At 39.9% G+C, this 26,963-nt stretch overlaps 1 protein-coding gene across 12 annotated transcripts in view; it reads left to right on the top strand.

The window, feature by feature from the left end:
• Nucleotides 1–26,963, top strand: part of LOC105483175 (calcium dependent secretion activator) — a 491,506-nt gene that overhangs the window by 97,437 nt on the left and 367,106 nt on the right. For all 12 annotated transcript variants that reach the window (XM_011743930.3, XM_011743979.2, XM_071092026.1 and 9 more), the window contains exons 2-3: nt 10,591–10,704; nt 22,900–23,232. In XM_011743930.3, coding sequence (XP_011742232.1) covers nt 10,591–10,704; nt 22,900–23,232 — 447 coding nt within the window. The remainder of the gene's footprint in view (nt 1–10,590; nt 10,705–22,899; nt 23,233–26,963) is intronic.

Raw genomic sequence — 26,963 nt, 5'->3', positions numbered from 1 at the left:
AAGACTGCTGGTACTTTCGCACAAACCAAGGTAGTGGTGCCAAACTGTACTAGTAATCATTATATCTCTCGTGGCCATGTACTTCCTGCTTAAAAATGGCCAACTTCACAGAATACTTTCCTTGATGAAACCATAGAAAGTGTTAATTTTATTAAATGTTGATTCTTGGGCACATACCTTTTTAATATTCTATACAATGAAATGGTAACTACATAAAGCACTTAGGTAGCATGAGGAAGGACAATGGTTGTCTCATGGGAAGGGACTTGTCTGACTGAGTTTCCAACTAAACAAGCCTTTTTAAAAAATCGAATATCATTTTTACTTGGAAAAACAACACACAAATGTAGGTATTTCATAGATGTTTTCTATAAAGTAAATGGAGAGAGCCTGTTATTTCAAGAAAAACAACTGACAATATTTTCTGCCAATAATAAAATTTGAGATTTCAATCACCATCATAATCTGGACAGTTTCTTAATACCTAAAGATTTTTTTGATATCAGTGGCAATATTAAGTCATATGATTTTTTTATGTATTGTGTGATGAAATGTGTGAACATTTGGAAAATTAACATAACTCACACAATTCATTTTTGATATGACCAATGTATGATTTTTTAAAAATAAAACCACTTATGGGCCAGGAGCAGTGGCTCATGCCTGTAATCCCAGCACTTTGGGGGGCCAAGGTGGGCAGATTGTTTGAGGCCAGGAGTTTGAGACCAGCCTGGCCAACGTGGTAAAAACCTATCTCTACTAAAAAAAAAAAAAATACAAAAATTGGCTGGGTGTGGTGGTGCACGCCTGTAATTCTAGCTACTTGGGAGGCTGAAGCATGAGAACCACTTGAACCTGGGAGGCAGACATTGCAATGAGCCGAGATCACACCACTGCACTCCAGCCTGAGTGACAGAGTGAGAGACTCTGTCTCAAAAACAAAACAAAACAAAAATAAAATTTAAAAACCACTTATGGGTAAAAGATTCATTCAAATAGCAAGACAGATCAATGGGTTTTAATTGAGTATAGAAAGTTCATTGATATAGTGTCTGATTTTTACATTGCATCTAACTTTCAAGAAAATACCACCACTTGGGCTTTGGTATAGTATCAGGAACACTATCCCATTTATCTGAAAAGGCTCTTACAGTATCTCTCAGTTTTCCAACAACCTATCTGTGGGAGGCCAGATTTTCTTCATATACTTCAACCAAAACAGCATTTCACAACAGACTGAATGCAGAGAAAGAAATTAGGATCTAACTGTCCTCTACCAATCTCTAAAAGATATTTGCAATGCTATAAAATGTTGCCAGTCTTCACTATTATTTTGTTTTGGAAAATATTATTTTCATAAAAGGGTATTATTTCAGTTTAATATATGATGAGTTTATTGTTTTTTTTTAACAAGTTAGTATTTTAAACTCCTCAGTTTTAATATCACTATAGTATTTGTTAACAGCTATAAAACAACTTACATAAACAAAACCTCTTTGCAGTCCTCAGTGATTTTTAGCAGGGGAAAGAGACTTGAAATCACAATGTTTGAGAATGATGGCAACTTGCCAACTAACTCTTAATGAGATCTTTGGCTCTAGAACTCCTTATCTGACCACATACCAGAAGAATCCTTGTGAGTACTGCCTGAGTACCTCCAACTTGGAAAAATATGTTCTTTTTTTTTTAAATGTTATTGGGTTCAAGGGTAGAACATTTGTCCTACTAAAGAACAACTTTTAAGAGCTTTGTGGGTGGAAGGGTGAAAAATAGACCTCATTCTCCTCTTCTTCCCCTTTGATCCTTTTCCTCTTCTCTTTTGATCTTCAATCCAATCTTTAGCCCCAACTCACCTTCTAGATGCATTTTTCCTATTTTTTTTCCTCTTCTACTAGATAATTGTTGGTTGGGAGAATCCCATCTTAATCAATGTTCAAATTATGTCTCCGAGTTCCTTTCCCTATAGGTCATAGAACTCTTTGTTAGATTATCATGTGGCCAACTTATAGGTCTTTATTCTTTCTCTTCTGCCCCAAAATAGATCTTTAGGAATAGCAAGCTGATTGGTCTTTCTATTATTAAATAATTTTAAAATTGAGCTAATTTTTAAAAGTAATAATTAACTTATATTCAGCTGCTACCCTAAATTTTTAAAAAATTAACAAGAACTGTTATATATAGCAGACTTTGACATTTTTTCTATAGAAGCACTTTGTAAAATGTGGTATAGATGCAAGAGGATGGAACATATTTATTTTAACTATAGTTACTACATAAAACTACATAAAGCTTATGGTTTCAGATATTATTGCTTAGAACAAGTTTTAGTTAAGAAAAAGAAAGTGATTTGATATATGTTTAATGCAAAAACAAAAAGTAAATAGTACAGTTAGTACATGGGGAGGACATACTCATGGGAGTATTACTTAAATAATTGAATTATTATTTGAATTGCTGAATTTTGGGAAGCCATGTTCCAAAGGGAAGTCCAGGGTGACAGCCTCATCGTAATTCTTCCCACCTTCAATATGTTTTTTCCCCTTCAACTTGCATTTCAGAATTACTCATTTATATTTTGCCATGATAAAGTCTTTCAGATTTTTTCTTCAAGCTAAATAAAACTCACTTAAAATGCCTTTTTCAGAGTATATTATGTAAATATATATATAATATAAAAGCTGAGAAGAACTTTATGTAAATAAGTAAATATTTGGTTAAGATGAGGCGATTTCTAAATTTTCTAAAAGCAGGACTTCATTTAGAGTAGAAAATATTTGGTCTGGTTGTAGAAAGGGAGTATTTTATTTCTTAATAAAATTCATGGCCTAATATAAATTTTTGAAGTCTTCAAGAAAAAGAAATTAAATAAACATTGCCGTAATATCTCTAGATTAGCTGATTATTTTAAGCACTTGTTGAGTTGACATTTTTCCAATTACCTATAATAAAGAAAAGCTTTTAAAACCTGTCTCCTTTTTTCCCAGATAATGATTTCCTTTTTAAAAAAAGAAAAAGCATGGCTTATATTAAAAATTGTAGGCCAGGCACGGTGGCTCAAGCCTGTAATCCCAGCACTTTGGGAGGCCGAGGCAGGTGGATCACGAGGTCAGGAGATCGAGACCATCCTGACTAACACGGTGAAACCCCATCTCTACTAAAATTACAAAAAATTAGCTGGGCATGGTGGCGGGCGCCTGTAGTCCCAGCTACTCCGGAGGCTGAGGCAGGAGAATGGCATGAACCCGGGAGGCGGAGCTTGCAGTGAGCCGAGATCGTGCCACTGCACTCCAGCCTGGGCACCAGAGCGAGACTCCGTCTCAAAAAAAAAAAAATTATAATGTACAATGCTGACATTATACTTTAAGTAGAAAAGGACCTAATTTACGTATATAACTGGAACATCTCCGTACGCCCAAAGATATTTTTCTACTCACTGCTGCCTATGCTTAGAATGCAGGTATTTGAGATTCCTTCTTTTACAGTAAGCATTGCTTCCCCCTTCTTTCTGGTACAGTTGTTGTTGCAATAGGAGACGTATTAGCCAATAAGCATCTTAGTAAGTATGCATTCTTCCATGATTATTGTAAACCACGTGTATCCATTAGGAATGCATTTGGCTGCCAGTAAGAGAAAACATACAGTGACTTGAGCAAGTAGAAATTCGTTTTTTTCTCACTTAATGAAAAAGCCAGAGATGGGTGTTTATGAACATTTGTTCAGCCACCCAAAAATGTAAGGACCACATTTCTATGATGCTCTTGGCCTTTCCTGGATGGTCATGAGATAGATACCATGGCTGTAGAAATAGATTTGTATTCTCAGCAGAAGAAGGGGCAGCAGGAAAGGAAAGGGTTATACCACCGAGTATGCTCATTTTCATGAGGATTTCAAATATTTCTCCAGAAGATGCCCCCAGTAGTTTTCTGCCTCTATTACATGGCCACCTATAATTGCAAGAGAAACTGGGAAGGTGGTGACTGGCTTTCCAGCCTCTAAAATAGAAGGGCCAAGAAAGACTGAGGTAAGGAATACCACATCAGTGATACCTTCAAAAGGCTGAGTGAATAAAAAAAGCATTGAAAGAAGATAAAAGATAAATGATAGGGAAAAAAATACTTCTTATATTGTTTTTATTATTGAGTCCTTACTCTATGCCAGATACTATATATTATTATATATTTTATATATATATATATTATACATATATAATCCCACCTAGTTTTCACAAAGACTCTGTAAAGTAGATATTGTTTTCCCCTATTTACAGAGGAAAAACCCAAAGCCAACTACTTGACCAAGGTCTCATAGCAGAGCTAGGATCTGACCTGAGCTTGCTCTGACTTCAACATCGCCCCTCCTGAGACCAACACTTAGAACATGTGGTTTTCTCCTCACTGTAGATCACATTTCACTTCTCCAGAATGCTTCAGTAAATTACAAACTGCCTGAAATGCAGTGGGGATTTTCAGGCCTTGGTTAATGAGGTAGATGGAACCAAGAATGCTTGAATAGTTCTAGCAAACGCTGCTACAGCACTTTCTTCTACAATAATCACCTTCCATCTTTTCAGGTTTTCTGCTTGGAATTCATTACTGCAATTCCGAATTCTGACCTTGATGCACAAGTGGTTTCTATACATATTCAATCCTTTTAGGTGGATTTCTATTTCAGGAGGATTCTCTCTGTAAGCAGCTCATCGAAGCTCATTTGTTTATTTAAAGTTGTACTGTCAGGTACTGTGGGCCAATTATTTCAGTTTATTCATGCAAGGTCACCTTTTGGGTTCAATCCTATCTAAGTCAGTTAACTTTTAACCAGAGACAAACTCTGTCCCACAGTTGATTCTTAGACTGGCTTTTGCAAGCTTCTAAGTAAGATTTTTATTCACTCATGCAATTGGCAAAGGGTATTAAGAAGTCGAAGATGAGTATGTGATTTCTGACTCAGTTGTGAGAAACTCTAGAGCTAAGATTGTGCCTTGATACTGTCATATCACCAGAGCCTAACACTGTGCCTGGTATACATTAAGCCCTTAATAAGCTCATGTATTCATTCAGCAAACATTTGTTGAGAGCCCACTGTGTGCATAGCAGTAAACGAGACAGATGTGTACAGCTATAAACAAGAAGCACAATAGTGAACAAGACAGATAGGGTCCTTGTATTTGTGAAACATACATTCTTGTGAAGAGAGAGATAATGAAAACTAGGTATAATTTTAAAATAAAGAAGGCCCTAAAATGCATCATAGGAAAATGGATAAATTGTGGTATACCTGTAAAATGGAATACTACCCAGCAATGAGAAGGGACCAGCTATTGCTACTCCTAACCACATGGATGAATCTCATCATGTATGATCATATTGATATCAAGTTCAAAAACAGGCAACACTCATCTATGATAATAGAAGTCAGGCTAGTGGTCACTTTTGGAGGAAGGAATGACTTTGGGAGTATGCAAGAGCTTCTGGGGTCTGGGTAACGTTTATCTTGATATGAAAGTTTGTTATCTGCAAAAGTTTACTTTGTGAGAATTTCTTATACTGATTGGGCATAACGGCTCATGCTTATAATCCCAGCACTTTGGGAGGCCAAGGCAGGTGGATCACTTGAGGCCAGGAGTTCAAGACCAGCCTGACCGACATGGCAAAACCCCATCTCTACTAAAAATTAGCTGGCCGTGGTGGTGCTTGCCTGTCATCCCAGTTACTCAGGAGACTGAGGCAGGAGAATCACTCGAATCCAGGAGGCGAAGTTTGCAGTGGGCTGAGATGGCGCCACTGCACTCCAGCCTGGGCAACAGAACAAGACTCTGTCTTAAAAATTAAAAAAAAAAAAAAAAGAAGAAGAAAGAATTCTTCATACTCTGTGCTGATAATGTATATTTTTCTATGTACATGTTATAATTAAATAATTTTACTTTAGAGAAGATAAGTGCTAACTGTGATAATGACTGTGCAGGAAATGCTCAGGTTTCAGGGCACTGTGACAGAGATTAGCTAGGGGAACATTACTGTAGACTGGATGGTCAGGGAAGCGCTTCCCAGGATATGCTGGCTCGGCTGAATCCTAAGGGGCCAGCCATGGGGAAAACCAGAAGAACATCCCTGGCGAAGAGAACAGCAAGGGCAAAGGCTCTCAGGCAAGAAAAGTCGGGGCACAGCTGAGAAGTAAAAAAGACACCAGTGTGCTGGCTACCAGAGTGAGTAAAGAGCTGAGTGGAGCGAGTCAAAGTCAGGGTACGCCACGCAGGGCCTTGGAGGCCATTGAGTTTATCATCTGCCCCTTATCATTTGGCTCTTGTTTTTTGCAGGCCATGTGCTGAGATCTTGAGATATGTTACCTCATTTCCTTTTCATCTTTTTAGTAACTTTAGGAGGTCGGTTTTATCATCCAAATTTTTTAAGGAGGAACCAAGGCTTAGAGAAAGTAGCTTGCCTAAGGTCATCCAGCTTGGAAGTGAGTGGTATCACCAGGACTTGAACCTGCGTCTCTTGGACGCCAAGCCTGTGCTCTCAACTCCTGACTCATGATTCTGCCTCTGAGCACTTGAGTTTAAATAAATAACTACTTCACCACATAAAACATGCACCCATAGGACTGTGAACAAAATGCTGAGAAAACAGCGACCTCCACCTGAGGAGTCTGGAAGGGAGTGCATGCACTAAATTTAAAGACGTGTACATGTGAAATGTCCCCAGAGGCAGGCATTCTCAAGGGAACAGTATGTGCAAACACTCAAAGATGAGAATTAGGGTGGGCACAGTGGTTCATGCCTATAATTCTAGCACTTTGGGAGGCCGAGGCGGGTGGATCACCTGAGGTCAGGAGTTCGAGACCAGCCTAGCCAACATGGTGAAACCTCATCTTTACTAAAAATACAAAAATTTTTAGTAGAGGCGCACACCCATAGTCCCAGCTATTTGGGAGGCTGAGGCGTGAGAATCACTTGAACCCAGGAGGCAGAGGTTACAGTGAGCCGAGATTACACCACTGCACTCCAGCCTGGGCAACAGTGAGACTCTGTTTTTGTTTGTTTGTTTGTTTGTTTTTTTAAAAATAAAGATGAGAATGAATCATCACAGTAGCAAAGATGTATTGAGCGTTCATTCTGTACTAAGTTCTGCAGTGAGTATTTTGCTTATCTTGATCCTCACAACAACCCTGTGAGGTCAATATTGGCCCCATTTTACCAATGAGAAAACTGAGCTTTAGAGAGGTTAGTCATTTGCCCAGGGAGACACGGCTAGTGAGTTGAGTAAATAAACACTAGGCTTGTTGAATTAGCGGTGAGAAAAGTAGTGAATTATAAACCAGTAGGTGGCAAAACCTAGACATAAAGTTCTGCCACTGAAGTCCATGCCCCCAACTCTCCTGCTGACAGCTTAATGTGACTAGGGAAGCAAGGGATGCTTTGTGTGGCTTTGTGATGTGTGTTCTCTGAACTTGACTAAAATTAATGTTCCTGAAGTTCCTTAGCTCCTTTCTCCATTGAGAGTTTTATATTCTGTAATTTCTTTTCTCTGAAATCCTGAATCATAATTTTATGTGCTTTTTTGTTTGCCTTTTCCTCTCCACTTAGACTATAAGATCCCTGAAGAAAAGCCCTTATTTCTTTTGATTCCTTAGTGCCCAGCCCTAAGAAATAATGGGTGAGATCAGGGGTTGTGTGTGTTGACCACTGAACGCTTAGTGTCTGGTGCAGGGCTGGGCAGAGGGTGGGTGCTCTATAAATTTTTTTTTTTTTTTTTTGAGATGGAGTCTCGCTCTGTTGCCCTGGCTGGAGTGCAGTGGTGTGATCTCCCACTTACTGCAAGCTCCGCCTCCCAGGTTCACACCATTCTCCTGCCTCAGCCTCCCGAGTAGCTGGGACTACAGGCATCCGCCACCATGCCCGGCTAATTTTTTTTAAATATTTTCAGTAGAGACAGGGTTTCATCGTGTTGACCAGGATGGTCTTGATCTCCTGGCTTCATGATCCACCCGCCTTGGCCTCCCAAAGTGCTGGGATTACAGGCATGAGCCACCGCACCTGGCCAAATATTTCTTAACTAAATGAGTACCATGCTTATTTAAGGAAAGGTAAGAGAGATAATAGATTAGGCCTGGGTCAACAATCAATCTTGAACATTCATATGGTGTGTGCATAATTTTATTTCAATTACTTAATCATTTAAGACAAAAGCGAGGTCTATAGGCCTCCATTCCTCTCCTGCCCTGTCATCCCACCCTACTCCCAAAATCACACAAAGCTGGTATTGACACTGTTTTAGAAGGAATTCTGAGCAAGAAATCCTGTGAGATGCCTTGGTTGGTCCTATACTGTTAGGATTTGTGAACTAGATTAAGGCTGGTCTGCTTAAAATAAATTTATGTTATAGGTATCATTTTTACGAGCAAACCAACTGCTACCTAATATTTCAGTTCAAATGGTTTCAAGCACATAAAAAATAACTATGATTTTCTCTTCAATTTCACATATCAGTATCCATGGGTCAGAGCAGGAAAGCTTAAGCAACTTAGAAGTGAGTTTATTCCATGCTTTAGGTCTGAACTGGTCCAGTGCAATAGCCACTAGCCACTGTGGCTATTGAACACTTGCAATTTGGTTACTCTGAATTGAGATATGTTGTAAGGGTAAACTACACCAGATTCCAAAGGCGTAGCATTTTTTTTTAACATAAACTGTCTCATTAATAATTTATATACTTATTACATGTCGAAACATTATTTTGACTATACTGGGTTAAATAAAGTATATCAAAATTCATTTCACCTGTTTCTGTTTTTTAATGTGGCTACTATAAAACTTAAAATTATACATGTGGCTAACATTAAATAGTGGTGCCCTTGAATGTAACAAATATGAGTCTGATAACTTTCTAACCCCTTTTAATCTACCCTTGAGTTCACTCTTCCCCAACTTCTTCCAAAGATACAAAAATTAATGAAAGCACCCAGCTTCCATCTCTGTCACAAACAAAATTCTGTTTTGGTTTTGTTTATTGACTGAGTCAAAACTCATGCTGGCTTTGAGTCTCCTAAAGTGTTAAACTTTATTTTCTAATTATATTGACTCTAATGGTAAAATCACTTGGATTTATATAAAAAGTTTTAATATTTTAAAAGAACTCATTATGTTATTGAATAACTACAACTATCCCAGGACAGTGGGTAATTAGAATCACCACTATTTTCCAAGTGAGAAAACTAAGGATGAGATAAAATTTATTTAAACCCAGCCCTGATCCAGAAAGGCTGGCTCTTCACAGGTCAATGCAGAATATAAGTAGCTTTTCCCAGATGACATAGTGGCCAACAGAACTGGTACTGGACTGATCTTCTTACTTTTTCCACTCTAACAGTGGTTCTCAGATGTAATTTCTCATGATCAATTATAAAGCATAACTTTTTATAAAAAGTTTAACTTTTTCAGAGTTAAAAGTTTTTAACTTTTAAAACAGCAAAATTTTGGCTGACTTTTTAATATACATATTTTATATAAATTAGAACCAATGAAAAGATACCTGAAAATAACATGTCTTGCGTACACTCCATTCATTCATTCATGCAATCAACCCTGAGTGTCTGGCACATGTAACTGGCACAGTTAGCTATGCCCTGGGAAAACATCGATGAATAAGATAGCAAGAAAAGACACATCATGTAACAAATTTAATCATCATCAAGCAGTTAAATAAACAGTGTGCTGTGGAATCACGAAGCAGGAAGATCTGCCCCTAGCCTAGGGGCTGGGAAGGGCTTAATAAATTAGTGCTGCCTGCAATGATACCTGATGGATGGTGACATAGAACCAGATAAGGGGTGAGGAGGAGGAATGAGTATGAATCTTTTAGGAATGTTTTCCTAGGAAAGAAACGTGGGATTGATAAGCAAGGAATTGCACATAACCTAGTACCCAAATTCTCTATGCCACAACCCAGAGGTGTATCCTGTACCCAAACATCGTCTGTCATGTGACCATGGATGTACCAACAACAATAAGGTTTGAAAACCACTGCATATGGTCATACTTCATTTATCAAGGTATTTCAGACCACCAGAGGGGCATGTGCAGTGCTGTGCTTGCTATTACATGTTTAACAACCATCTCTCAGGAGAAAAAAAAACAAAAACTGTTTTGTAGTATTTGCCAATTTCCATGGTATGAATACTCCCACCTTGGCTGATATGAAGCTGCCAATAAGACAACACTGAATGTGGAGCTGGGAAGAGATGGGTGGTAGCCCTTCCTTATATAGAGTTTCCCTCATGCAAATGCCATAGGTGTAAGTAACCTCAGAAGCGCTGAGAAAAGTGAAATGTGGTAAAATAACTAGGAGGCAATGAATTTGAAGTATTGAAAGTGTATTAACTTTGTTTTTAATATAATGTATTTATATTATTTTAAAATAATGGCTGTGTTTAACACTGGCTCACAGAAGTTTCCGCAGATTCCCTAATCAGCTTTCACACACTTGTACAAGCCAGCTCCAGTACACCAAAGGGCCTGGCATCTTCAGCATAAAACATCCATGATCCTTGTCTGGAACAAGTGCTCACATTCCCCTCTTTTCATGTTTCTTACAGATCAGCAAACAGCAGCTGCAGACAGTCAAGGACAGGTTTCAGGCTTTCCTCAATGGGGAAACCCAGATCATGGCTGACGAAGCCTTCATGAACGCTGTGCAGAGTTACTATGAGGTGAGAATCGCTGTGCGGAAGAACACCAAAACTACTCAAGCCCCAGGCTTGGGGAGTCTGAGCTGCAGGGCAATGGGGACAATCGCTTTGGTTGACTACAAGATCATCCCTCCTAAGGCAAAGGGGTTGGTGATTGGTTACAATGTTAAGAAATAACAGTATTTTGTTTTGGGGAAAACTAAATGTAAGCTACTATTTAACAACGGAGTTTTATACCCGACAATATACTGATTGTATTTCATCCAAGATATAACAGTCTTATGAATTAGGTCTGATTGTATTTTCATTTTACTGATGAAGAGACTGAGGCTCAGAGACGTTAAATTAATTACTCAAGGTCACACAGCTATGAAAAATCACAACCTATGACTTTGAGTCAGGAGTATTTTTCTCACCACTTATACCATTTTTAAAGGATGTTAGCACCTCCCAAGGATGGTGGCTTCATGAACTTCCTTATTCTTTTTTCTAAAATGCTGCTTGCGTATCTGGAGCTGGGACCACTGTCCAAAATGCAGTGCCATTCTCTAGAGAAAATCTACAAAAGAGAGAACATGTTCTGAATATGTATTACAGGTAAATTGTCACCACTAGACCTCAGAAGTTTATCAGTAAAGTGGATATGTATTTCTGCAAATATTTTTAAATTTTATAATTGTTCTTTCTTAGTGTGTATATTGGCTATTATTTGTACATGATTATGAAATGGACATGCCAAACCTTCATATTGGCAATGCTTTCCTCATATACATATTTTCAAATATGATTATTTGGTCACTGAGTGACATTTTATTTTATATTAATCTATTTTAATGTGAACCAGGTAAATTCTCTCTGTGTTTGGAATCCATGCCCCAAATGTCTGATGTGTTGTAAAGCCTAGATGACAACCATTAGAGCCCAGCTCCTAAGCACTGAAAGGTTATGATATCCTGCTATATACAATTCACAGTAATAATGATAAACCTTAAGCTAGGTATAAGGAAAACCTAACAAAATCTGATTTTCCCCCAGGATTGTTTCACTGATTTCCTTCCTTCCTTCTTTCCTTTATTTATTAGATAGAAAATTATCTCAAAACACAAACGTTGGTGTGCCTACTTTGCTGGTGCTCTAAGTACGTACTTAGTCTCCCCATCTGATTCAGCCCACAACAGATGCTTTCAATATGTTAATTGATTGAAGTCTCAGTAGAGGCAAAATCCTGATTTGGCAAAACTCTTCTTCCCACTTGCTAAAGCACTTGACTCCTTCCTTCATGGAGAGAGTAGGACTGCAATTAGATCTTGCGAAAATATTATTGATTGGTTTGCTAATTAGCATTTAATAGTAAATAATCTTCGTGATGTTTCCTGGGACCAACCACAGACTCCTTTTACACACCACTTTCTTCATGAAATTTTTATTTGGATCTATTTTAGAAGTCAAATTTGTTTTTACAGTTGTCCAAATTTAAGTCTTTAAAAATTTTACAAGTATCATTCATTATCGCCAATGAGTGTCAAACTTGCTGCTTTATCTGATGTGGTACAATTTTTTGGTTGAATTTCACGGGGAGTAGAAATGAGATTTGGAATCACAGTGATATATGATAGTGAATAACTTGAATATATTTAACAAAGGTTTTGTTTAGAAACTGCCCAGGGATGAAATTAATTTTCCCTCTTTGTTCAAGTTCTCAAAGCCAGTGGGAGAGTAATGGCAGAAGCCTTGTCAGGCCAAGCAGACCCCTATCAATAGTTCTCCATATTTAGAGTCATTCACCAGAGTTTATAAATTTATAGATTGCAAATCTTAATTAGAAAGCTCATTTGACTAATGGCATAAATTAAAAGAAAGTGTCATTTCCATCTATTAATTAAATGTGAAAATTAATAGTCATCAACGTGCTAATGAGTCTCTGGAAATTACCATTACATCTATAGTGATCCCAATGTTTTCCTCTATAGTGGCTAGTTTATTTGAAACAGTTTCTGGTTTTGTCTGGTAAGAATACAGGCGTTGAGAAATGACTGAATATTTAATGTTAGCATTTGAGTAACATAAGAAAGGATGTGGGGTATTAATGATCTAACTGCTGTCTTCATTGGGAAATACTTTGCAGAGGCTTAGATTCACTTTTCCAGGGAAGTCTAATCCTCTGAAGTGAAGGTTCTCTATCAGGAGATCAGGGTTAACACTTTACTTGGGAGCTGTCCAAGTTGATTACACCTTCCTTTCTCCTTTCCCTTCATTCTTGGGCTACGGAGAAGCTGGTGTCTCTTCCTCTACCCAACTCTGGGTTCCAATTGCTTCTCCGTTGGCCCCTGTCTTAGGACTCTTTGGATTATAAGTGACTGATACCTAGGTCATACTGGATAACCCTAAAAAGACATTTATTTCCTGAAGCAACTTAAAAGTCCACAAGTAGGCCTGGATTCAGCCATGGCTGGATGCAGAGGCTCCAAAGTTACCAGCGGGATGGGTATCTGCCCCGCACCTCTCCACTGTGCTCATCCCTGTGTTGACTTCCTTCTTGGTCAGCTTCTCTCCATGTGGAAGACCTTAGCAGCCCCAGGGCACATCCTACCAGTTCAGCAACTCCAGTAGCAAAGAGAACACCCCTACGGAGCTCCCTAGCAAAGACCTGGGGTGACTTAGTTGGACTGACATGGATCATTTGTCCCTTCTTAAATCAATCACAGTGGATGGGGGTGAAATAGACTTGGGGGATAAAGCTTAGGACAGCCACCATCTCTGGCACCTGAGTACAGTCTCAGCCTCAATGGAACCATTTTCAGGAAGAATGTAATGGTTTCTTAATGAAACATTAGGCTGCTTTTTACCAAAACGGGGGGAATATATGCTCAGCAGACAAAACCAACAGATAGCCTCCTTCCAAATTCTCTCTCTTTCACATACACACACACTCCACCCTACAATGCCACAACTTCACATTCCAGTTTACCAACAGCAATGACATTAAAAAATAGTGTAACAGCAGTAATCGCAAAATGTTCTAGGATTTCTGTACTTTAAAAAGTCAGTTTTTGATATTGGTCTTGTTTTGCTAAGGCAGTATATTCATTACTTGGTATCCACAGAGCATTAGTTCCGGGACTTCTCAAATACAAAATCCTCAGATGCTCAAGTCCCTGATATAAAATAGCATAGTATTTGTGTATAACCTATGCACATCCTCCCATATACTTTTTCTTGTTTTTGTTTTTGAGTCAGGGTTCCTTCTGTCACCCAGGCTGGAGTGCAGTCATATAATCACAGCTCACTGCAGCCTCAACCTCCTGGGCTAAAGTGATCCTCCCTCCTCAGCCTCCCATATAGTTGGACTACAGGTGCATGCCACCACGCCAGACTAATTTTTGTATTTTTGGTAGAGAGAGGGTTTTGCTATGTTGCCCATGATGGTCTTCACCTCTTGGGCTCAAGTAATTCTCCCACCTCAGCCTCCCAAGTAGTCAGGACTATAGGTGCATGCCATCATGCCAGACTAATTTTTATATTTTTTTTTTTGTAGAGAGAGGGTTTCACTATGTTAATCAGGCTGGTTTTGAACTCCTGGGCTCAAGTAATCCACCTGCGTTGGCCTCCCAAAATGCTGGGATTACAGGCATAAGCCACCATACCTGGCCTTCTCCCTTATACATTAAATCATCTCTAGATAGCTCATAAAACCTAATACAATGTAAATACTATGTAAATTATTGTCATACTATATTGGTTTTACTTGTATTCCTTTTTATTGTTATTTCTTATTTTTTATATTTTGGATCTGTAGTTGGTTGAATGCATGAACGTGGAATCTGCAGATACAGAGGGCCAAGTGCTGCAATGATCTCTCAGCATGCTATAGTAGTAAATATCATCTTTTAATAAATGAAAGGAGAGAGGAGGTGCTATTCCTTTTCCATCTGTGCCCATCCAGCCCAGTCTGAGCAAAGCTAGTCACCCTTAAGAGCAAGTTGGTGAGGCCTGGGCCATGAGTGGGGATGGGAGAAAGGAGACCAAGGTCCCTATGGCTCTCAGGAGCACACAGGTTTATTTTTGTCCTTTCCTGATGGCCCTGATTGTCAGAGCAGATCAAGCAGGGCAGCAGATTAATCCATTAATCTCTTCAATTCTGGCTTTCAGGGCCAAGGGCTGGGGGCTGGGGTGGGTGCTCTGAGATCTGGCCCAGCAATTCTGTCTCACACCCCTGTTCCTGAGATACGGCATCAGAGAGCCATTTCTCTGTGTTCCCCACACCTTTTCTAACTATTTTTAAGACAAATGTCCAAAATATAAGCCCTCCCTCTCTCCCTCCCTCCCTCCTCACACTCACCTCCTCATGCTCACCTCCTCACCTCCCTGCTTGATTTTAATTTCTTCACATGCTGGTCCTGGCATCAGAGAAGATAGGTGGATGAAAAAGCTTTAAAAAACTCAGATTCTTCCTGGAAGTGAACATGGGGGTATTCGCAAGAAAGTGGGAGTGTCAAATGTGGCAGAAGACATAAAAATTCATTTCAGGACACTGCATCTGATGTCTGAACTTCAGCCAGTGAAGCTGCTATGATTGAGCTTTGGGGTGTGTGAGTGTTGTTTTGTTTGGTTGTTAGTTTTTTGTTTTGTTTTTTGTTTTTGTTTTTTAATAAATGCCAGTTCATTTTTGTCAAACTAGCTTTGAACGTTGCAACAGACCGAATTCTTTAGTTGCTAGCAACAGAAACCAACTGTGGTTAAATTCAGCCCTAATCATCATCATCATCCTAACAACATCAGAAGCAACAACAACAAAAACAATAGTTTGCTGTTGTTGCTGGTATTGTTGTTATCAGAAGAAACAGCTAAGCTTTAGAAAAGAAGGAAACCAGAGCAGTTTAACTTCAGGAAGCCAGACAGTAAGATATAACAGACACTTCATCACTGGGATAAATCTACTCCAGCCCAATCCATTCTCATGCCAACCCACTCAGAATGTGAACTCAAGAAGTAGCGGTCTTATTGACCAAGCTCAAATTCCAACCCATCACTTGGCTAAAGAAGGACAAAGTCCTACAATTGACAATTCCACTGCAACTATGTGCAATGGGAAAGGGGTTCTTGGAAGAAAGACTGAGGTACTATTATCAGAAGAGGAAGAACAGTTGGCAGGCAAAAACTGCAGGTTTCTTCTATGCAAGAAGACATTCTGTTTAGTTCTTATGGTCGAACGTTTTTATTTAAGAGGAGTATAAATCAGGTCACACTGGCTATTTTTCTAAAATGAAGCAATATATTTTCTAATAAGTAGAATGGCTACAACTACTCCACGGTACCTGAGATACCATGATAAACAGGTACATCCCTAGACAAAGTCACTACCCACTCTAAAGCATTGATTCTTGTAGGGAAAGCCCAGCAAGGAGGAGGCAGGAGGCGGAAGGCAGAGTGATTAAAAGGATGAGTTTAGTGTCCAAGGCCAGGTGCCGTTCACATCTGTAATCCCAGTACTTTGCGAGGCTGAGGTGGGAGGATCACTTGGGGCCAGAGGTTCAAGGCTGCAGTGAGCTACTCCAGCATGGGTGACAGAATGAGATCCTCTCTAAATAAATTAAAAATAAAAATTGTGCCCGACAGAGGTGGGTTGAGTTCTAGTCCTGTTACACTCTGACTGTGGTACCTCAGCCAAGTCTGAGCCTTAGTTGCTTCATCTGTAATAGGGCCTTCCTTGCCTAATTGCTCTCAAGACTAAATATATATACCTGGACAGTTCCATTATTAATATATTGAGGTTAGAATATATTAATATATTAAGGTTAGAAACGAGCATAGTGGTATGGTGTCCATATGCTGCATAGAAATAGAAGAAGATAGTTGAAAGTTGATAGAATCAGTTCACTCCCTGGGCATGGAGGAAGGGAGGTGCAAGATGGAGCAGGGAAAAAAAAAAAAAAAAGAAAAGAGAAAGGAAAGTACTTTTGCTCCTAACCTAGCACCACCTACTACAAGGTCATGGTCCTAGATCTGCTTCTGAAACTGTGCCCAGAATCCTTTACTTTTTGGTGAAGAATATTTTGAAGACTTGAAAATACATTTTATTTTAGAAATGAAAATGCACCTTGCCTCAAAGAAGGTAAAATTTGTATTTTTCCAGGTAGAAAAGGTGTGTTTCAAATGACCGTGAAAGTAAAACATGCCCACTATAAAAATAAAACAGACAATGTAGAAAAATCTCTGCATTTACATGGTTAAAAAATACTTACAATCCCATCATCCTACATAACCACAATTAAACTTTGGTTTACATCTTTCCAGGTACTTTTAATGTATCTATGCATGTCAAGATAACTATTTGGCTTGCATATTAAGGTGGGAAATTACCACAAACTATTAAGAACCCACTTCTTTTATTTAACACAGTTGTTTTCAGTCTCCTTCCTACCTTTACAAAGGTCACACAAATGACATACTCTCATCAGTAAACTGTCTTATTTCCTGTGGTATTCGAAATCCAGATCCATGCTCCTATCCTCCAATCCCACCTCACCCTGGAAGGCTCTGGTCCATGATAACCATATATCACGGACATCTTTGAATGCTAATGAAAAAATATGTATCTTTTTTCATGGCTGCATGATATTCCATTTAAAAATAACAGCTAACTTGTATTACATTTAGCCTGTAGTAGGCAACAGGCTAACCAACTTGCAGGCATAATATCACTGAATCAGGATTCAGGGCTCACCAAAATCCTACAAAGGAAGGTTTTTATAACCCCCATTTTAAAGGTGAGGAAATTAAAGCCCAGGGAGATTAAGTAACTTGCTCAGGTGGCAAAGCTAGCAAGCCACAGAGCCAGGATTTGAACCCAGGTGTTCTAATTCCGGGGCCCATCCTCCTAACCATGATGTCTACCCCTTTCATTATTTATGTGTCCATTTGTTAATAGCAATGAGGTTTGTGTTTCTTGTAAATATTATTTACTCCAACATCTAGGTGTTTTTCTTATTTATGTTGAAAGGATATGCTTTTTCAGAGCAGGAATGAATCTGCCCTGGCTTCTCAGCCTATCAGCAAGCAAATGGGAGCTAGGCCAACCTCATCCGTAATGTGAACAGTCACTAAGTACTGATGTGTTTGTGTGTTTCTAAAATGACCTTGAGGTTGTTTGGCTCTGGTGATGGAGGGAAGGACTGAAGGATGAGGTCGAGTTGCTGAATGGACTGTCCTTCACAATTCCATATTTATTTGTTTATCTTCCATCTCTCATTATGACCTGTCTGGAAGTTGGCAGAAAAGCGGGGAGGATTTATGGATGTGCCCAAATAGAACTGGGCTTGGGGTTAAAGTCTCTTGTGGCAGCCACTAAAAAGCAAAAACAGAAACAAACACAGATACAAAATACAGACAAAGCTCCCAGCACAATTGAGTCTGAACAGTTGTTTTAGAGACACACAGGCACATCAGTATTTAGTGTTTGTATTCATTATAGGGTGAGGCTGGCCCAGGCCCCACTTCCTCTTTGACAGACTGAGAAGCCAAGACAGATAATGTGCCTGGAAAAATACTTTCCTGCTTCCACCTTCTCTCCTCATGGCTGTCTTATCTCCCTTGGGCAATTCATCTTCACTGTCTCCCCAATCTTTGGCCTCCTTCCTCCATGTTCTTGTCATTCCAGTCATCTCTCCTCTTTCTAGGATCTGGCAGTTGTATCTTAACACAGGACAGATAGATCCCTCCACTTTTCAAAGTCTTCTCAGTTTGATCCTCATCAAAGAAGAAAGGCTGGATTCCTGTATTGTTTACCATGAAGGAGAGTGAGATTGGTGGAGGTTAGGTGACTTATCTTCCACTGGTAATTCAGAAATATTACTGAGAAGCTACTACGTACAAAGGAAGGGGCTATGTGAAGCAGATGCTATGTCCAGGATTCAGGGTTCGCTTGATATGGTTCAGCTGTGTCTCCACCCAAATCTCATCTTGAATTGTAGTTCCCATAATTCCCACGTGTCATGGAGGAGACGTGTCTCCCATGTGTCACCAGTGAGAGGTAACTGAATCATTGGAGCAGGTCTTTCCCATGCTGTTCTCATGAGAGTGAATAAGTCTGAAGAGATCTGATGGTTTTATAAAGGGGAGTTCCCATGCACATGCTCTCTTGCCTGCTGCCATGCCATGTAAGACGTACCTTTGCTTCTCTCTTGACTTCCACCATGATTGTGAGGCCTCCCCAGCCATGTGGAACTGTGAATCCATTAAATCTCTTTCCTTCGCAAATTACTCAGTCTTGGATATGTCTTTATTAGCAACGTGAGAACAGACTAATACATCACTCAACCAGTTACACCAGCTGGGACCCAAGTGCCAACATCTCTATTTCTTACCCCTTGTTATCAGGTCCCATGGAAAATCTAGCTTAAGTCTCTTGTTTTAAGAGACCAATATACTGTGTGCTGGTTTCCATTTGACCTTCTCACCCCAATCCAGGCATAGTCTCACTCCATATTTTTCCAGCTAGAGGAGTCTGCTTTGCTCTTATAGTTCATTCACTCATTCCGCAAGTATTTACTGAGCACCAGCTACATGCCAGGCACTGTCTCAGGCACTAAGAAGTAATAGAAACAAACAATGACAACCCTGCCTCCCGGGAACTTATAGTCTAGCTGGAGATCAGATATTTACCAAACAGTCACAAAAACAGTGGCAGATGGCAGCTCTGGAAGGGCTTTGGGAAAAAAGAATCTGGGGCTGAGAGCTTATAACTGAGGCGCATTTCGGGTTTGTGGGATACTGCTGTGCATAGATGTAGAGGAGAGTATAGCTTCATTGGTGATTGAATGTTTTCATGTCACCCCTTGTGTTTATTAGTGCTGACGACAAAGGCTTAACCCCATAGTGTCCCCACTGCCATCACACTCACCTCTTCTCCTACAAGCACCTCTCAATTGGCCTCCTTGCCTATTTTCTTGGCTCCCTTCAGTCTGTTTTCCACATTAAAGCCAAAGAATGTGAACTGGTTTGTGCTGTGTCCCAGCTTAAAACTTTCAATGGCTTTCCAGTGCCCTTAAAATGAAGACCAACAACCCTAATCCCCTCCTCCTCCTGAATACCTCCTCTTCCTCAATGCCTCCCTGGGCTCTCTGGCCCCTCCCTGCCCATCTCACACCTATCACCCCCAGCCCTCATTGCCACAACCACACTGACTCCACCTTATTTCCTCAGGCACTTGGGGTCTTCACATGTATTTTTCCTTCTCTCTAAAATAACTTACAGTTCTCCATTCACCTATCCATCTTTCACACATCATCTCAAAGGTGTTTTCTTTCAGGAAGGCTTTCTTGACCACATATTAGAATAGATTCCTAGCTATAGGTTCCTGTGGACCCTTGTCTTGAGAGCACTTTTTCCAGATCATAATCATATTTGCATGGTATTATTAGGATTATGTCAGTTGGACTCCATGAGAGCTAAATCTGTGTCTTCCTCACCATTGTATTCCTGATACCTGGTCCAGTGTCTTCTACCTAGGGAGTAACCAAAGAAAGGATGAATGGCTTCATGGAGAAGTTTATAATCATTATAGTTAAAAGGATAGCCCCAAATGTTATAGTTCAACTCCTTTGATGTATGGACAAAAAATTGGGGAATCAGGCCAGGCATGGTGGCTCACACCTGTAATCTCAGCACTTTGGGAAGCTAAGGCGGGTGGATCACTTGAGGTTGGGAGTTTGAGACCAGCCTGGCCTACATAGAGAAACCCCATCTCTACTACTAAAAATAATAATAATAATGCAAAAATTAGCTGGGGATGGTGGTGGATACCTGTAATCCCATCTACTTGGGAGGCTGAGGCAGAAGAATTGCTTGAACCCAGGAGGCGGATGTTGCTGTGTGTGAGCCAAGATCGCACCACTGTACTTCAGCCTGGGCAACAAAGTGAGACTCTGTCTAAAAAAAAAAAGAAAAAGAAAGAAAGAAATTAGAGAATCAGAGAGGGGAGATGATTTACTCAAGGTCACACAGCAAGTTAAAGGCAGAGCTGGCCTGAGATCATGATTTACAGCTTCTGCCACAATGTTCCATTGCCTCTCCAGAGACTTCCTCCACTAGCCTAAAAGTGCTGTTGTTTGAGATCCGTAATGTGTTGGTTAGATGGAGAAACCATCCCCATTAAGTGTTACAGGTTTTCAGGTGAATTATTTAGCTCATTAAGACTCATAAGGCCTGAGGATTCATTTGAAACTTTTTTGTCTATAATTAATTTTCAAATTAACTCTAAGGTCTCATCTGAGTACCAGTTCCCACTCACAGGGGGGCAGGCCATGGCCTCTACCCTGTGAGGCAAACCCTCAGCCCTCCTTTCTAAATTAGTTCATTAAAGTCAACAATAAACTGGAGCCTTTTTTAAAAAAACATTTCTCCACCCCAGAAAGGCTTTGCAATGAAGCATGAGGCAATGAGACGCCCCCAGGCAGTGCTGTCTCATGGCCAACAAGTGCATTTCCTGAAATCTGACAGGGGAATGAACGTTTGCTCTGCCTCTTGAAGGATATTTATGCACCTTCTGAAGTGTGACCAGGACACAGCTCAAACGTGTCAGATGCTTCCTCTCCGTGAATATGAAATGGCGGCTTCACTGCCTTGTATTACACCCCAGAACCGTGTAGCTCATGTAAGCTTCCAAATGGTGGGCAGTGGAGCGAAAGTAAGACATTCTTAATAGAAAGCTTGGTCCCAGGACTCAACCAGGCAGCACCAGCAGACCAACCAGGGATTTTCCACCAGGCGGAAGAGGTTTTCATTAAGCAGGAGAACTCTGCGGGAAGGAAGGTAACCACGGTGAAGTAAAAAGACTATCCATTGGTAGTTAGACAATTTGAGTTACCAAAGGAAAGTCCCTTCCCCTCTCTGAAGTCTCGGTTTTTCATCTACAAAATAAACTTAACATAATACCTATGTTCACCCTTAATTCACTTTTAAAGTGTCAACTGCTGAAGACATTCTAGGACCTGAAGACATTGCAAGGAACAAGGACACATTCCTCGCCCAAGTAGAGTTTACATTTAAGGAAGGAAGATAGATAATTAAATATATGTTTACCTGATACTTGTATACTTCCAATTAAAAGTGTCATTGAAGGGATAAAAGGAGATACAAATAGTGGTTAATGTTTAACGCTATGTGCCGGATATCATGCCAGGCATTTACATATAATAATAATAACAGCAACAAGTGTAATATGGGCCAGGCACTATTTTGTGTGTGTTTTACATGTTAACACATTTAATCCTCATTTAAAAATACATACTGGCCTGGGCAACACAGCAAGACCCTGTTTCTACAAAAAGTTTTAAAAATTGTCAAGGCATACTGGCACACACTTATAGTCCCAGCTACTTGGAGGCTGAAGCAGGAGGATGGCTTGAGCCCAGGAGTTTGAGGTTGCAGTGCATCATGATCACCACTGAAGTCTGACTTAGATAACAGAGCAAAGTCCTGCCTCTATTTAAAAAAAAAAATTAAATGCTGGGTGCATTGATTCACGCCTGTAATCCCAGCACTTTTGGAGGCCGAGGTGGATGGGTTGCTTGAGCCCAGAAGTTTGAGACCAACCTGGGCAACATGGTGAAACCCTGACTCTACCAAAAATACAAAAATAAAATAAAATAAAATTAGCCAGATGTGCTGGCATGCACCTGTAGTCCCAGCTAATCATAAGGCTGAGGCTGGAGGTCACTTAAGCCTGGGAGGCGGAGGTTGCAGTGAGCTGTGATTATGTCACTGTACTCCAGCCTAGGTGACAGAGCAAGACTGTCTCAAAAGGAAATTGAACATTAAATAAATACTATTATCCCCATTTTATAAATGAGAACACTGAGGTACAAAGAGGTTAACTTGCCCAAAGTCACACAGCCACTAAGGGGCAAGACCTATGCAGCCTGGGCAGAGGTCTCTATACTATGTGCTGCCTCTCATGATAGTATCATCTCATTTAACCCTTGCAACAACCTGGTAGGTACAAGTGTTATTCTTATCTTACAGATGTGGACACAGAAGCAGAATGTGTAAGTAACTAGTTTGAGTTTGCACAGCCAGGAGGTGGTAGGGCAAGACGAGACCCACAGTGGTTCCTCCTGGGATGCACGTGAGGTGGGCTGGCCCAGTGTCCAGCCCCAGGAAACTGGTCCCTCTGTGGCCAACTCTCTTACTGTCTTTCCTGTCCCTGTTCTTGCTTAGGTGTTCCTGAAGAGCGACCGTGTGGCCCGCATGGTGCAGAGTGGAGGCTGTTCTGCCAACGACTCCCGGGAGGTCTTCAAGAAGCACATTGAGAAGAGGGTGCGCAGCCTGCCCGAGATTGATGGCCTCAGCAAGGAGACTGTGCTGAGCTCCTGGATGGCCAAATTTGATGCCATCTACCGTGGAGAAGAGGACCCCCGGAAGCAGCAGGCCCGGATGACAGCCAGCGCAGCCTCCGAGCTGATTCTGAGCAAGGAGCAACTCTATGAGATGTTCCAGAACATTCTTGGGATCAAGAAGTTCGAACATCAGCTCCTGTACAATGCCTGCCAGGTAAGGCGTTTCTCACCTGGGCCCAGAGCTGTGGGTAAGCAGAGCTGCATTCCGACTTCTATGAGATGCTTCTTGATTTTTTTTTTAATGGATTAAAAGTTATTACTCTACTGGTAAAAAGTTGAATACAGTTTAGGCTACATTATATTCATGCTTTTCTTCTTCTTAAAAAAAAAAAAAAAAAAATTCTGTGAGCTCCTAAAAGTCTCAGGGGCCCTAGGCACTGAGCTCATTGTGTCTAATGGGTAAGTTGGCCCTATGAGTAAGGTCTGGTTTCCATGTGTCAAAAGTGCTAAAAATCAATTTTTAAAAAAATATGGTTCTGCCTTTGGTGTTTGCCAGTGGAAGGGCTTGTGCTTCCTCAGGTGGGAAGACAACTGAACTTAGCACCTGCCTGTCAAGAGAAATTTTTTAAAATGGGAAATTTGCACAAGGCCTAATACCTGTATATTAGTCACATCATGAATTTCTGAGTGGTTCTGATAGTGAGAGCTGAGGCTCTGCTTGGGTCCACCCCAAAATGGGCCTGTATTTCCTCTAGATAGAGGACCGGGAAAGCGAGGTATCTCGTATCTTGATATCCTACCTAACCTTAGCATTATATTCATTTATTCAATAAATATTTATTATGTGCCTATTTTGCAGTCTGGAATTCTTACTGGGTGTCTCTTAGGAGCAGTTTAAAAATGCACATTCCCAGCCCCTAGCCCTAGAGATTCTCATTCTGCAGCCTCAGAGCATGGCCCAGGAATCTGCATTTTAAACAAGGGCCTTCCTTCCTGGTAATTATGTTGCCCTTCGCCTTCAAAGAATTATCAGAGAGATTCATCTTTGCCTTGTTTGCTAATATTCTCAGTGTATAAAATCTTGACACATAGTGAATGCTCAGTAAATGTTTATTGAATTAATAAATGGATAATGGAAAATTATTTTAACTAGTAGGTAGGGTCTTATCAACTATGATATATCACCTAGAATTTTCTGGATGCTTTAGTAAGAGTCTGTTTAGCATTTCATAATACAACACATGCATCACATTCAAAGATATTGGTGGTATCTACTTTCATGTCATCCAACTTTAATTGAAAACATTGATTACAAATCTGGAGATGAAAGATTTCTGTGACGGGTCAAAAAGTATTTTGAAATTTCAAATATCAATATAAAATTACATTTAATCATTTTTATTTAAAATGTAACTACATCCCACCATGTAGCAGTTTTAGAATGGGATAAGCAGGTGGCGTCAGCCTCCACCACCACTATCACCTCCACCAGCATGTCCACCACAAGAAGGTGTCATAGCTTCCATATTGAAAAGTCATCCACCTGAATTATAAGCAAGATTCCGAATTACAGAGAGAGTCAAGTGTTCCTAAACCTTCTAGGTACAAAATTATTCTAGGGATTAATTTTTCTTCTTATTGCAACAGCTTATCATGCATATTTTCTGTGCTTGCCCAAACCTCAGCATCATTGGAATGAATCCATTGCTATGCCATTTCTTGTCTTATCTCAGTGGCAGGATCATATTTTACTCTTTTCTCCTAAAAAATGAATTAATCCAACTCATTTTACCCTCAACATCTTTTTTGTGAAATAGAAAAAAGTGCAATAATATTAAAGAATATTGTCTTCTCTCCCCAGAATAAAGATTGTACTCTTAAAATAAATTAATCCAACTCATTTTACCCTCAACATCTTTTTTGTGAAATAGAAAAAAGTACAATAATATTAAAGAATAATACCTTCTCTCCCCAGAATAAAGATTGTACTCTTAGCCAAAAAGAATTACAAGATAGGACAGGCACAGTGGCTCAGACCTGTAATCTCAGCACTTTGGGAGGCTAAGTGGATTACCTGAGGTCAGGAGTTCAAGATCAGCCTGGCCGACATGGTGAAACCCTATCTCTACTAAAAATATAAAAATCAGCCAGGCATGATGGTGGATGCCTGTAATCCCAGCTACTAGGGAGGCTGAGGCAGGAGAATTGCTTGAACCTGAGATCATGCCACTGCATTCCACCCTGGGCAACAGAGCGAGACTCTGTCTCCAACAAAAAAATTACAAGATAAAGGAAAGTACTTCTTCTTGGGACAGAGCTACTGTATTTTACTCTCTATTGTTTAGTATTTTACTCTCTATTCATATCTAAATCTGATTATTGTTTCAGGGTTTCATATCAATAGGAATTAGGGCAAAAGAAGATATGTAATTTATACATACAAAAATACACATGAATTCTAAATATATGGTTTTGATTTGTATGTCTTTAGTAATCTAAGTTTAAGGAGTGTATTGGCAAATGAAAGTCTTTTAAAAGAAAGAAAACATTGGTCATGATAATATTTCACAACATGTAATACCCATTTCTATGACAATATAGAAATGGCTATTCTCCAAACTTACTGTGGCAATAAATTCTTAATGCAGCCTTTCTGTAATCTGTCAGTTTGCAGCAGAACACCTTTATAATGGGAAAACTTTTTGACCTAGGAGCTCCGCCTTTAGGAATTCATTACAAGTAGGTACTCAGAAGTGTGTGCAAGAGTGTGAAGTCCAAAGATGTTCATTGCAGCCTTTTATATGACAGTGAAAAAATGGAAACATGCTTAATTCCCAACAGTATAGGATTAATTAATTAGATTTTGATTTAACCATACAAGGGAATATTCATTATCCAATAGAACAGCAATAAAAGAATTGTTAAAGAAGAAAGCTTGCCATGTGGGAAAATGTTCCTTAGATATTGCTGAGTAGAGAATCTGGCTGTGAAGCACAGTATGCAGACACAGTCCCATTTCTATGGGAAAAAAATGATGGAAAAAGGTACTAGACAGGCAAATAACAAAATGTTAACCGTGCTTATCTTTAAAGGATAGGATTATGGTTGATTTTTATGATTTTCATTTATACTTTTTTCTGACTCCAAATTTCTACCTTAAACACAGTTATTCTGTAAATGAAAACAAATACCAAAAGTCTCAACAAAGAAACCATCAGAACAATGAGATATGAAGAAAATTATCTTCTGAATTGTTTTCTAGACTTCTAGACATACCACCTTCATGATTTTTGCCATTTCTGAGTACTAACTACCTGTATGATTATTTAATATTTCTTATTAAACCAACTCCCAAATTCACCTTTTTTGGTTTTTGTTTTTTTGGGAGATGAAGAGTCTCACTCTGTCACCCAGGCTGGAGTGCAGTGGCACAAGCTCGGCTCACTGCAACCTCCACCTCCCAGGTTCAAGCGATTCTCATGCCTCAGCCTCCTGAATAGCTTGGATTACAGGCGCACCACCATGCCTGGCTAATTTTTGTATTTTTAGTAGAGATGGGTTTTTCCATGTTGACCAGGCTGGTCTCGAACTCCTGACCTCAGGTGATCCACCCACCTTGGCCTCCCAAAGTGCTGGGATTACAGGCGTGAGCCACTGTGCCTGGCCCCAAGTTCACTTTTTAAACCTGTCATTATTTTAGGTAATGTACATAAAATCACAGCTTTGATGTATTCTTTTTACAAAAAATAATATGCATTAAAGTGAAACCTAACTATTAAAATAGAAACTTTTCATTGGCTGGCCCTCTTAGATCATCTCACACCACAGTGAGGCAGAAGGCATGGTGATAGTAGCCAGTGCCCTGATGCACTGAGGCTGGTGGGACAGAGCTCTCTGACTCCATCCCTGAAGATAGCCCCAGACTGAGCACAACGGCATTCATCT

The sequence above is a fragment of the Macaca nemestrina genome, chromosome 2 (assembly GCF_043159975.1).
Source record: "Macaca nemestrina isolate mMacNem1 chromosome 2, mMacNem.hap1, whole genome shotgun sequence".
Lineage (NCBI taxonomy): Eukaryota > Metazoa > Chordata > Mammalia > Primates > Cercopithecidae > Macaca > Macaca nemestrina.
This window is presented reverse-complemented; position numbering and strand designations above follow the sequence as displayed.